This window comes from Mobula birostris, chromosome 3 (genome assembly GCF_030028105.1).
Source record: "Mobula birostris isolate sMobBir1 chromosome 3, sMobBir1.hap1, whole genome shotgun sequence".
NCBI classification, from domain to species: domain Eukaryota; kingdom Metazoa; phylum Chordata; class Chondrichthyes; order Myliobatiformes; family Myliobatidae; genus Mobula; species Mobula birostris.
This window is the reverse complement of record NC_092372.1, coordinates 106,285,619-106,300,072: the sequence shown is the minus strand read 5'-3', so window position 1 is coordinate 106,300,072 and position 14,454 is coordinate 106,285,619. Positions and strand designations below refer to the sequence as shown.

General features: G+C 39.5%; 1 protein-coding gene across 2 annotated transcripts in view; it reads right to left on the bottom strand.

The window, feature by feature from the left end:
• Nucleotides 1–14,454, bottom strand: part of prss12 (serine protease 12) — a 160,582-nt gene that overhangs the window by 35,811 nt on the left and 110,317 nt on the right. For both annotated transcript variants that reach the window (XM_072253175.1, XM_072253176.1), the window contains exons 9-11: nt 8,455–8,660; nt 5,481–5,559; nt 3,477–3,599 (exon numbers count right to left, since the gene is read on the bottom strand). In XM_072253175.1, the coding sequence (XP_072109276.1) occupies nt 3,477–3,599; nt 5,481–5,559; nt 8,455–8,660 (408 nt within the window). The remainder of the gene's footprint in view (nt 1–3,476; nt 3,600–5,480; nt 5,560–8,454; nt 8,661–14,454) is intronic.

Here is a 14,454-nt window from a genome sequence, read left to right as displayed (position 1 = left end):
CAGACCCATGCTCCACAGTGCTGCCACTATTCCCCTCCAGATGTCCTTAGCAGCTTTAGTAATTTCTCCATTTCTGCAACACCCTAGAAACTCTTTGAATGCTGGTATCTACACCTATGATGATAGATGTCTGAGTTTGAATCTTGGAAGTCACCGCAGCATAAGATGTTGTTTGAGCTTTGCATGTGCTACAATGAAATTTGCGACACTGGCTATCTGAAGATGGTGGGCTCCACATACAGGTGAAGGCAGTAGCCCAACAGTTTCATGTTCCTTCCTAGTGTGTCGCACCAGACAGTCAGCCATTCTTGTCTGGCGTGTAGTGTCAGGATTGGTCTCCGGGTCACAATATGAACGTTCCTGACTCACCCCTTGTTTTTTAGGAGGCTGAGTGGCTAACTTGACACTCAAGCCGGCATGGATAGAAAGCATGCTCGGGGGTGGCCCAACTTGGATTTGAACTCGGGAGCCTTCGTTCTGAAGTCCGGCACTGATGCCACTGTGCCACCAACCGGCCTAGTTTCATGTTGAGAGGCACATCTGCAGCCTTTTCTAATCTGCTACATCTCATGATCTGGCATTTACACTGTTTCCCTTCCCCTGCAGGCCACCCATGCTTGGTGACTTACTATTTGTAAATCCCTTCTCTAATGTAACCTCGATGATTGTCAGTGCCTGAGCTATTAGATAGGGATGAAAAATTGAGTGCTTTTCAACTTCACTCTTTCCTGTATAACCAGACTGCACCCTGACTATCTTACAGACGCAAGGCACACTGATAATGGTGGGAAGTGGTAATGGGCAGGGGATTGATGCTGTAGTGGCAATGTAAGAGCTGCATGTGAGATTGTGGTCGGGAGGTGGATGACATAGAGAGGAAAGTGGAAGTGGAAAACAAAGGAGAACAAGATGTGAGGATACCATCAACTTTTGTGGTTTCACCTCTACCATTGGCCACAATCTAATTTCTGGCCCCTCATGAAGTTAGGTGTGAATGCTGATTGACAGATTGCTGGAAGGTGAGTGCTCTGGTTGTGGTACTTTGAAAAGAGTCTGTGTCTATTAGTGCAACTGATGGCATCTGGAACTTCATGTTATAATTACAGAACTTAACCACACCCTCATTGAACTTCTTCTCACTCGTCATCCACGTCTTGTAACATAACACCTGCTACTGATCAGAATCAGAATCAGAATCAGGTTTCATATCACTGGCATAAGTCATGAAATTTATGTTTTGTAGCAGCAGTACTATGCAATACATAATAATAAAAAAACTATCAATTACAGTAAGAAGTATACTCCTTTTATAAAAAGGAAAATTAAATTCAATACGTAGTGCAAAAAAAGAAGACAAAAATACTGAGGCACTGTTCATTCAGTAATCTGATGGCAGAGGGGAAGTTGTTCCTGAAACATTGAGTATTGGTCTTCAGACTCCTGTATCTCCTCCTTGATGGTAGCATTGAGAATAGGGTATGTCCTGGATGATGGGGGTCCTTAATGATGAATGCTGGCTTTCTGAGGTGTTGCCTTTTGAAGATGTCCTGGATGCCGAGGAGACATATGCCCACAATGGAGCTAGCAGAGTTTACACCATCTTACAGATTTTTTCAATCCTGTGCAGTGGCCCCTCCATACCAAATGGCAAAGTAACAAGTTAGAATGTTCTCCATGGTACGTCTGTAAAAATTTGCTCGAATCTATAATGACATACCAATTCCCCTCAAACTTCTAACGAAAAACAGCTGCTGTCATGCCTTCTTTGTAGTTGCATCATTGTATTGGGCCCAGGATAGATCCTGAGAGATGTTGACACTCAGGAATTTGAAACTGCTCATGTCTCCACTGCTGATCCCTTGATGAGGACTGGTGCGTGTTTCCTCGACTTCCCCTTGCTGAAGTCCGAATCAACTCGATCGTCTTACCGACATTGACTATAAGGTTGTTGCTGCAACACTATTCAACCAGCTGATCTAGCTTGCTTCTTGAACACCTCCTCATCTCCATCTGAAATTCTACAACACAATAGTTGTGTCATCAGTAAATTTATAGATGCCATTTGAGTTGTGTCTGGCCACACAATCGCGGATGTAGAGAGTGTAGAGCAGTGAACTAAACATGCAACCTTGAGGTGTGCCATTATTGACTGTCAACGAGGAGGAGATGTTATTTATGATCCTTACTGACTATGGTCTTCCAGTGGGGAAGTCAAGGATCCAGTTGCAGAGGGAGGTACAGAGGCCCAGGTTTTGGAGCCTGTTGATTAGAACTGAGGGTGTGATTGTGTTGAACACTGAGTTGTAGTCAATAAACGGCAACCTGATGTATGTATTGTAGTCTAGATGATTCAGGGCAGAGTGGAGAGCTGGTGAGATTGCATCCACTGTAGATCTATTGTGACGATAGGCTAATTGCAGTGGGTCCTGGCCCATGCTTAGGCAGGAGTTGTTTATTGCTATGACCAACCTCTCAATGCGCTTCATCACAGCAGATGTGAGTGCCAACTAGCGATAGTCATTGAGGCAGCTCAAACTGCTCAGAAGAGCAGGTTGGGCACTGGTATGATTGTCAAACTATCACAGCTCTCTTTGTATTGTTAATTAATAGCATGTGTACAACAATGGCAAAGTCAGCAACTATTCTGCATTTCTAATTGTCCTTGAGGTGGTGAAGGAGAGCCGCTTTCTTGAACGGGAGTCGTGAGAGGTGGAAATGAGTTCCACGATTTTGACACAGTCACAATATAAGAACAGTAATATTTTTCCAAGTCAGGATGGTGTGTAATCTGGAGGTGGACTTGAAAATGATGGTGTTTCCTAAATGATGTAATGGATTCCTCTGTAATGGATAAAGTGCGAATCAAGCAAGTGGCTTTACTCAGGAAGTTTTGAGTTTCATGATTGTTGGTAGAGTAATATGCTCCCAGATAAATGCATCATGTCTTCAGTTTGTTGATGTAGAATAAATTTGGGGTGTCAAGAGTTGAGTCATTCACTACAGATCACCTAGTTTATTTTTCCTCACCATTATTCTCTCAGCATCTGCTACAGAACCTGACTGTTACCTGTGCCCTCAGGACTCAGTAAGAGGTGGTGTACTGGGCCACCCTTGGTGATGTTCTACTGCTAGAGTACATTTTGCACCCTTGGTCTCCACGGTGCTTCTTCCTATTACAAGATAATCCATTCCACCGAAAAATGAATTGGAGCCAAAACATTTTAAGAAGTCTTTGCTACAAACAAGGAGTCTTTCCAACCAATGTGGTTCTTTCAGCAGAAACTCTATTAATTCTGAGTAATTTGACACATATATAGACTAACACCTGCAACAGTTACACACAGAAATATGCCTGCCATCAAGCCATTCAAAGCCAATTGCAGCAAATTATACCAGCCTACTATAGTCCTCCAGAGAGAAAGATCATTATCTCCTTTTAATTATGCTGATTAAATTATTTCAATTAGAAGACTGACCTTTTAAAGCAGTGAGCTGCAGTCAGGACCCAACAGCTGCCAATGAGAGTGGCACCGCACAGCAGTCTCCCTTCTCCATGGTATGCTCTCAGTCGGATGGCTGCCTGCCAAGGCCACCCGCCCCTGTGTAAGGCAGGAAGCCAAACATTATAAAGACATTAATCATTAGGGGCCCAGCAAACGCAACAGAAAGGCTGGCACATGGATTTTGTCACCCACGCGGACAGAAAATCTAACCCTTGCAGGTGTGTCAAGAGATCTCATCTGTTGTTGCTTTGTTAGCTTACATGAGGAATTAAATGTGTGTTTCCTTTGCATTTTCATTATCCACTAAACTGAACATCTGAATCCAAATGGAATCCGGGTATATTATTTGACTTATTATTCTTCTTCTCTCCATCTGTTTATCATTGCAGAAGCATTTTCCATTATGCTAAATTGCAAGTATAAAAGTGCCGAAGTCCTTTTTGTAAAACATTTCTATCATTCCTTTTCATACCTTAGACTATCCCAAAGCACCTTTCAGTCACTGAATTACTGTATCACTTGTATTATTTGCATCACTGCTACCATTGGTATCACTCTGTAGCACAAGAAAACACATCTCCTTACACTTAGGTGTGTTAATTTGTACAGCAAGTTCTACAAATGACAAAGAAACCAGATAATTTCTTTTTTGATAATATTGTTTGAGAGATAAATAGTCTTGGACATAGAGATAAAGCACTCTTCATCTTTCTAAAGCAGTACCTCAGCTCTTTTATGTCCTTAAGGAGCAAGTGAAACCACAATTTAGTTTCTTATCTGAAGTACTGGACCTGCAAAAATGCGATACTTTCTTAATATGATTAGTCTTGATCATGTGCTCAAATATCTGGGGTGCAGCTTGAACCTTAGTTGAACTCTCGTCTAATGTCAAAACAACAAACTTAAACCGGAAACGAGAGAAACTGTGCAGCTGCTGGAAGTCCGAGCAGCACACACAAAACGCTGCAGGAGCACGGCAGGCCAGGCAGCATCCATGGAAAATAGTACAATCGACGTTTCGGGCTGAGACCCTCTTGCAGGACTTTTTTTTTCTCCATTTCTGCTGAAGGGTTTTGGCCTGAAATGTTGACTGTACTTTTTCCATAGATGCTGTATGGCCTGCTGAGCTCCTCCAGCATTTTGTGTGTATTGCTTTGAACAAATTTAAACATTGTGCTTGCTACTTAAATCACTGGTCACAGAGGCTCAATATGCTCCTGAGTATTGGAAGCTGTTCAGTATAGACAACATCTTTCCTGTTCTGATTAGTTTCATTAAGCTCTCAGTCTATTGATGGATCTGGAATTCATCAGCAACCATTTCTATTTAACCATTGCCAGCAGTCTAAAACCATCACTTGAGGTGGTGTTCCGGGTGATTGAAGCAACACTCAACCATGACTGACAGCAGAGCTAAGTCAGTTCACAGTTTCACTCAATGACAGCAGGTGCATACAGATCAGATGTTGTCACTGTGATCAGCAGCAAGAACCTGGCTGGCTATTCCATTCCCAACAGTTCCAGACACCTGCTTTTCTCCTGACCTTGGGTGCTGTCTGTGTGAAGATCATAATGAAGTTTACATTACATTAATGTAATGTAAATTACCCCTAATGTAAATCAAGCTGAACATTTATATGATAGCTTTTCTGATCAATAATAGCCATTCATTATGCATTTAAGAACTGTTTAGCTCAACACTCAGTGTCATACTAAATCTACACCAGTATCAAATCAAATGAGACTAACCAGCCTAAGAGCCTTGCATCTGTGTTAATTCTCTCAAATACTGCGACAGACCTTTCTGTGGATCTTTAATGTATTTGCTTCAGCGGTATACTGACAGAAGCAACAAGACGATAATTTTCACATACATTTTGACAATCTGATTCAGGAATGTTACTTTAAATATACAGAAAATTACTGATGTAAGGATTTCCTAGAGATATTTCCTTTATGCAATAATTTATTTACTGACCTTAAAGATTTTTTCCCACCAATGATTCGTTTTTGCCGTTGGTTTAACAATCGTAAGCCACAGAGAGAATTCATGGACACTAAAAGTTTAAAAGCAATGATGCTCAGAGTTACTTATATTGAAATATATTTTTTACTGAAGCTTTAAACATTGAACGGAAAACATTCAATTTCTACATTATAATGAATGCTTGTTTACCATGTCAGAAATAGAATAATTTCTCTGTACAAGTTATTAAGCTAATTACTCAGCTAAAGGCTTTTTATCCAAATTTTGAAAAATTTCCAAGTTTCTTCCCATTTCACCTCATTCAACTGCTCATATCTTTCATTGCTTCCTTAGCACCTACAGGTTGTCATAGACTTTAGATCCAACGTGTAATTGAAAACATTGCTTTAGATATATCTTCTTATTAATCTGTTTCCTGGGCTGGAGAGAATATTCATTCAGGATAGAATGAGCATACCAGGCTTATGTTCCCAAGAATTTAGAAGAATGAAAGGCAATCTCACCGAAACATAAACAATTTGAAAACCGATAGATGATGATAGAATGTATCCACTGACTGGTAAAGATCACAGTCTTAGAATGAGAAGACAGCAATTTAGAAAGTAGATGTACGGAGATTTCTTCATTAGACCGTTTCAGGATGACAGTGTTTGCAAGCCCTAAGTAAAAATGCCTGTAGCACCACAAAATGCACTCCCACTGAAAGCAAATCCTCAATGGGACCATGGAATCGTCAAAAGCGATTCAAAATAAAGCCTATTTAGGTAGAGCATGATCTCTTACCAATCCATGGATCACATTGCCAGTTAGGCACATTTTATCATGTATATATGTGAGTAACATCTAAGTGTTGGTGTCTTAAATTTCTGCTGGAGTTTGCAACATATCTACTGGAAATGTTAGTGCACAATTGCTAAATTCTCCCACAACAATGTTGCGTATTGCAGGATTTTTTTCTTTATTGCCTTTTCGACAGTTGAGTCATCAATTTCCCAAGAAACTTACAACAGAAAATCAGACCATTTTCAGTGACTTTGAGAAGGTGTACGCAAGATAAAATGAAACCATCATTTATCAAACAGTTTCAAAGTGTAGATGCTGCCTAGAATATCAGTTATTGGGTGCTTTGAAATATGAGCAGAGGAGAAGGTAGTTGGACATATTTTCCTCTTATAGAGCCGGATGGTAAAGGACTACAAGTGCAGAGTATATAGGGAAGAAGAATTGCATACATGTAATAGAGCCTATCTAATTTTCCTCCGCATAACTAAATTTCTTCCATTCGTTTCACACATAAGATTGCTTATGCTTGACAGTCACAAACAGAAGAAAACCACCTCAACCATAGATGTAGCTGATGGCTCTGTCAGCAACTGGTTTCTGTTTTGCTAGGCTAAGATCTTTCTATACTCCTGCTAGCTATATTGTTAGAAATGAATGGGAGTCCTGACTTAACCCAATCTGACAACTGAAAAGGAGTAGATGTGAATCAGATATCTGCTTTTCCCAACTTTGCACTCTACAGGCCATAGAAATACAATGAATTCTTTTTTGAATATTACTAGTGTTAATATTTGGTGAGATTGATGTCACATACTTACAAACTATTTAAAAATCTGCATGATTTAAAACCTGTTTTTGTACAGAATAATCCACTAGCAATTCTCTGCTACTTGCATCACAGAAATTCAGGATACTTACAGCCTGTAAAAATACACAAATTGTATGTGCATCCTGGTAGTAATATTCACATGCCAGCAGGCTGGTAATTATAAAGCTCTTTGTCCCAATCATTACAATGAAGTACAGAGAACTCCTTCAGATTTCTCTACTGCACACCATCAATCATTTAGCACAAAAGCAAAATGCTGTGGATACTAGAAATATGAAAAAAACAGAAAGTGCTGTGGGTACTTAACAAAGCAGGTACCATCTGTGTAGAGACATCAGACCAAAGGGTCACTGATTGAAACATTAACAAAACCAGCTATTTAGTGCTGTGCCAATGATTGAAAACAGTCAGGTGAATCCTTTCCACATGACCATTTTTTCTACCATTTCATTCTAAGGTCACATACTATTGTCTGGTGCTAGTGTGCTATTCCTTCAGTTCTGACAGCAGGACCAGGTTGCATTAGCCGTGGGTTTCTTCAGGCTCCTCATGTTTGATTAATGGGCATTAATTCTGGTCCTACGGTATTTCTTTTACCCTGAGCACCTCGCCATCTGGTTGGAGTATTGATAAACCCAGTTCAGTGCAGCAGCTAGACTGAAGTGTCAGCTGAATCACAGTGACTGCTTTTTGACAACAGCATACATACTCAGGGAATGGGGGTGGGGTGACGAGCATGAATGAAATAGACAGTCACCACAAATTCTGATACTCTTTTCCTATTGATAATATCTAACTAAAAACCTTTACTATTCAGGCTTCCAAACCTTATGTTACAATAATATGTGATAGAAAAATAAATCCAAATACTTAGGGAGTAACAATGCCATATTTTATTTTATTCCTCTGTTTCCCACCCAGTAGCATATCAGATCAAAGGAATAACTTTGTAAATCTGTTTAGCGCAATCAAAAATTGTAGCAAATACTCTGAAGATCAAATGGTACCTGTAGTGAGGGTAACAAGAGGGGAAACTTCAGGTCAAACTCAGTTTTCCAGCAAATGCATTATTTTGCATTTACTTACTTACAATATTTAAATATAAACAGAGAATATCAGAAATACTCGTGTAGTCATAGAGTTTTCTGTGGAGGGATAAAAAGAGCTAACAAATCAAGTCAATGTCATTCTGATGAAAATCCACAAACCTGAAAAACTAACTTGGTTTCTCTCCACTGAGTTTTTTCCAGAACTTTCTGTTTTTGTCTCAGATTTCCATCATCTCCTTTATTTTGCTTTTTTTTCTCTACTTGGCTAAACATCCTATTTTTAAAAAAAGTGACTGATATTCACCTCTGTTGCCTAGGCTTGCTGCTGATTTATCACTATAGTCACAGATCACTCCTGCATCCTCACTGTGTCGACAGTTATGTGTTCCAATATCTTGTTTGCTGCAATCTTCCAGTGACTCTTCACTCCCAGTGCATTTCACATTATCCATGTGTATTGGACCCACACCATCTCCAAAATAAGCCAGTGACCTTGCCTTGGCTGTGCCCCTTTAAAAAAAAACATGCAATACTTAGAAGACATCAGACTTGTATTAGTTCTTTTTATTATTAACTCATTTTTAGCCTTGCTCTTTTCCATGGAAGTATCATAGTGTGTAAATGATGTTTAACGTTCGGCATACATTGGCCATTCTTCACTGACTGACCACTTTGAAGTCCATGTGCTGACCATAAAAGAACATGTTATGCTTGGTGAAATTATGCAATGGAATTCACATTATGATTCTACAGTGTAACAGAATGCAGGATTTATGTGCTCCATTCAATCAGATGTCATCTTCATCAATTTCTACTTACTCTTTGCACACATAAAAGAAACTCTAGTTTTCAAACAATCCATCGCAATTTTCTCACTGCTGTAGTAAATTTGTACAATGCTTGTACATCTCTCCTCAAGATTAATGGTTCAAGGAAGGGTGGAAATTCTAAGGACTATGATCCCCAAGCATCATTACTTGATCAGACAGGCTAGACCAGTTATTAGATTCCTGCCCCTTATTCTTTTTATTGTATGCTCATATCTATAAGTGAGGGCTTACAAATCTGGACAAGTAGAGTAAACGCAAACCTTGCTAAATTCAGAAACACTATCCCCACAGTCTAATTGAATTCACTTGTTATTAAGTCACTGTTAGTCTGTTTGACATGGTCGCCAGCCTTGGGCTGAGGTAGGGAATCCAGGATCCAATGCCAGAGAGTGGGTGGGAAGGGTGGGAAACGAGAATGGAGATCAGACAGAGCAAAGTGGGTAAAATTAATTTCTGAGTTAAGCTCCTGCCAGGACATGTCCTCTTCTTGTTATTGCCATGGGGGAGGAGCTACAGGGGCTACACTCAACAGTTCAAGAGAAACTTCTACCCCTCTGCCATCAGAATTCTGAATGGTCCATGAACCTATGAACACTGCTTTGTTGTTCCTGTTTTGCACTATTTTATTTTGTAATTTATAGCAATTTTACATCTTTGAACTGCACAGCTGCTACAAAACAGATTTCATAACATACAAGTCACAGGTAATAAACCTGATTCTGATTCTGAACTTGGAGTGAGACATCAAAAAATTCTGTGCAAGTGGAAAGACAGAGAGAGAGATTTGGAAAGCCTAAAGACATCCAAAAGTCAAGAGGAGATTGAAGCATTAATCTGGGGGTTATAGATGTGGCTGAAAGACATCAAAAAGGGCCACTTAACAGGTGGATTGGATGAGGGTTGGGGTGGAAGGTGTCAGTGGTTGGGAGGGTTAAAAATTGTTTCTTGACCACAAGATGTTTTACAGACGAGCTGGTGGACTAGATGGATGAACTTCTGCTGATTCTGGGTTACAAGCAGTCCTCAATTCATTTGTAAAAAAGGAGCAACACATAGCCTCATCAGAACACATACATGAGACTGCTGTCTCTAGAGAACAGCTCAATCACCTACTCCCCCTACCTCCCAGTCCCATCTCCACTTATAGAGCACTGAACCTGCATTTGACTTTGAACAACGCTTGTGTAAGCAAATATATTCTGACATTGCAAGACTTCTTTAAACTCAGTATTTATGACAACACTGTTACTCTTGAATGCTGCTTTACCAGCAGAACCATTGTTTTCCTAGTATCCAAGGGAAGTTAACTGCTTTGATAGATCAATGACAGTCTTAAGATGGAGGGGAACGAGAACCTTGGAAGTCCAGCCAGTCAGAGGGAAAGTGCAAACAACTACACATACCAAGTAGCCCCCTTATCTTTGCTGCAGGATCCACAACACTAGATATGGGCAACCGGGCCCCACAAGTCTGAAAAGGCCTTGTATTCTCATTAAGCGTAAAATCTACACAGCTCTGCCATAGGAACAGCACATCATGGCTGTGGTTAACATATTGTTCAATGTCTGCACCTCCGCACCCTTCATAATCAGCACTACTGATGCTTGTTACATCAGGAATCCCTCCATCCCCTCCCAATCCATCTACAAAGAGTTCACTCCCAAACATTCCACCACCACTCCCCACATTGTCAGATCGCTATGGCTTCCTGGAATAAATAAAGACTTGCATTTCAATCAAGTGCAAAGTCTGCTAGACTCAATAAACAGATTCACCATGCCTTCATTTTGATATAGTTCTGGTCTCTTCTGTCAGTCCATTGCCTAGGTACAAAACCAAAAGAAGGAAGGTTGGATGTACCTTTCCAAAGGTAAAGATCTTTAGGTAATCTGAACCCTGACCCCAGGCAGTATAAGCTTTTAAAAATAAGAAACAAATTCACATTAAACTGATACATTCATTTCCAGTGGGCGATATGTGAATTCACACAGCTACCAAATGAGAAGGTGAAGGAGTTCAAGCAACTTTTGAAACTAAGTAGCATTGTACAAACTTCACTTCCAGTCTGGCACCATTACATCTAGATTGTAGAGCCTGATACAGAGACCGGAGAAAATAATTCAACTAACAAGCACCAACATCCACCACCTTCGGGGCTAAAATATAAATCAAATGGTTTACTGAAAATTCAAAATCTGTGGATGGTGTACTGTCTATAAAAGGATCTTGCTATGACGTTTAGAGATCTTTGCTTATGGTGCAACCTAGCTTCTGTCTGTGAAATGCTGCCCGGAGCAGAGCTTTTTACAGTATTGATAGTAGTCTGAGATTTATCTGAAGAGGCAAACCTGAGTTTTGCTAAAAGTTGAAATAAAAGCTAAAGAAAAGTTCAGTAAAAACTGAAATAATTGCAGCATATTTCAGTTCATTTTTGGAGCAGCTGTGATTACCCAACGGTAACCTAATTCTGCCGAAAGCCAATGGAATTTCCTGCTGTGGGCCTATTTAAAACATTGGCACCAATTTTATTCAAACAAAAGAGTAATTCCTGAGCAGGAAGCAAGAACTCCCAAGAGTACAATCGCTAATAATAGATTTCTTACAAGTCATGAAGTGGTCTGTGAGGCTAGTTATTTATGAATGGTTGACATTTATAGGTTTTGGAACTGTTTGGCAAAAAAGGAACAAGGGACCAGATTATTATAAGTATTTCAAGTAGAGTTAGATTCATTTTTGAAAGATTAGGGAATTGAAGGCGATGGTGCAGGCTGCAGGATCTCTGTAATTTTCGATCCATGGTTTCTTTTAGGAGTTCAGGAACAAGCGAGGAACTTTGATTTTCATGATCATTTATTTTAAAGTTTATAAAAGATGCAGAGCATTTGAAAGCAAGTAAGAAGCTGAGAAGCAAAGCAGAGATTCAAGTGATTCAATGACAAGAAAATTGCACCTTTAAAAATCTATTACCTTTAGACTTGAGATAACAAAAAAATTCCTTAGATAACAGAATCCAATCAAAAGATTATATAATTTAAAAAATTATAACATGCTTAATTTGCTAATACTTAGCCATTTAAAAAATGAAAAGGTTGATGTACAAACGTAATTGCTACACTGCTTCCTGCTAGTAAGTGGGGATTAATATTCATATTCATTGGTAGGGTAGGTTTAAGGGACCAGGTGAACCACTCATAGTCTTGTGTTCTTCTTTTGATTTTGTCTATGGTTCTGCCCACCAAATTCAGTGCACTGAGACTGTCTTGGAGCTTGCTTTTTCATAAACCTGGGGTAAGATTGTATTTAATTTTCAGGTACAGTACCTATGTTTGTGTGCAATAATGGCTTTTATTGTGCTCTTCATTTATCTCTATTTTCTCTTCTCATTATCTTTTTGATGACTTTGATATGCAGCTAATGTGGCGGGGAGGATGGTTACTTCTGTGAATTTCCCTCCCTAGCATCATTAAAACGCTTCAGCTCATGAGAGGCCCAGCTATTGCTGCACTGTGTCTTACACCTGGTCATATCAGAATCCAATCTTTTCTGCTTGCAAGTCATATGGACCATGGTTTGAGAGTGGTGCAATTTGTTGTTCAATGACTGGCGATATCACAGCATGAAATTTACATGCCTCTTATACATTCTGCACTGCACAAGGAAACAGGCAAGGTGGACAGTTTGAATGCCAGCATGATTTCAAGATGTTCAGTATGTCCTTTGTGCAGAAGCCATTAGCTTTTGTGGTTTCCACTGGATCAATGCAGGGATTTCAATGTGCAACACCTGGAGAACTTCCTGTTAACTACCCAGTTCATAAAGGGAAATGATTTATCATTGACATAAAAGTGACTTTCAGAACAAAAATGTCTCAAGAACACAAAAGCACCAAAAAAAAATGCAGAAGAAAACCAAAAAGAAAATAAAGGGGAATTACCCAACATGGTTGTGTCTGAAGACAAATTTAGCCACAAGTTATTCTTCTCTGCAATGAGTTAGGGCATTGCTTTGGTGTTGTACTGTTTGCTTTCCTTGATGCTGTTAAAGTTAAACATACTTTTGTCATTATTGTGTTTTTTTCCTCAGCTCTTTGTAAGTCATTGTTAGAATTGTTTCCACTTCATCAGTTGATCCACTGATGATATACAGTTGTAAGGATTTGGCTTTACCAATAACTTTAGCTAAGCTCCAAGTTTTCATCATATCTTGTACATATACTGCTTGACCTTTCCAGATGCAGGTAAAGATTTGGCATGATTATTGTTGAGTTGGCTCCCTGCAACCTGTGCATCTTGTGGAAAAATGCATCTTGCTTTAGAGGACTGTGTTGTATTTCTGGTGTATTGCACATTGTGCCTTTGTAGATGCCAACACAGAAAATAGCTCATCTAGCTTTCAGCTTGTATTTCTGTTTGCCCAGGTGGCCTTCATATATCATCTAAAGTAATTCTCTTTCTATCTTTATAGGTTTAATGATTCTTTTCATACAAATAGAGAGAAGTGATGATATACTGTGTTGCACTCTCATATCCAGCTTTAGCTTTAGATTAATTGCTGTGGATTTCTTTAATGTACTTTTTAAATGTATTTGTTTGAGTCAATTTCATTTCCCTAATGCGTGCCATGCTTATTTATTTACTTATTTATTATTTATTTCTTCATTCATTCAGATACGTGGAACAGGCCCTTCCGGCCCTTTGACCCCTGTTGCCCAGCAATACTCGATTTAACCCTAGCCTAATCACAGGATAATTTACAATGACAAGTTAACCTACCAGCCGGTACGTTGGTGGGAGGAAACTGGAGCACCTGGAGGAAACCCAAGTAGTCACAGGGAGAAAGTTCAAACTCCTTATAGGCCGCATTGGGAATCGAACCCATGTCGCTGGAACTGTAAAACATTGTGCTAACCACTACACTACCATGCGCCCTGAAAATGATCATGGAAAATCATCCCAATTAGATCTGGATTCTCAAGACGTTGCTTCAGATTGCCAATTACTCCATAGTATAATTATTGCTGGTGATTGCCAATTTATATTTTTTATTTACATTTTCTAAACACTTCTGATAATGTTGTTGGTATCCTAGCTCAAGGTGGGCTGAAACCACGTGTATTTATGATACAGATATTCACCACACTTGTAACCCTGCTTGTGGAAGTTAGATTTACCTTTCTCACTATTTATCTCACCAGTCCGCCATGCTAAATCTTGTGTTAGATTTCCAGTCTTGGATCGGTGGCTCAACAGCATATTTAAACTTCCAGACCCCTCACCACATGGTGACAGAGTGGCACATTACATATGATGTACGTAGAATATAGGTAGTTCACCAGTCAATATTGTAATGTAGTCAAAAAGTATATATTACAATCATAATGTCAGAAAAAATGCGCAGCAAAAGAAACAGTATTGTGGTCTCATTCTCTACCTGGTAGAACACCTAAACTCACAAAGAGAATTCTGACATTGAAA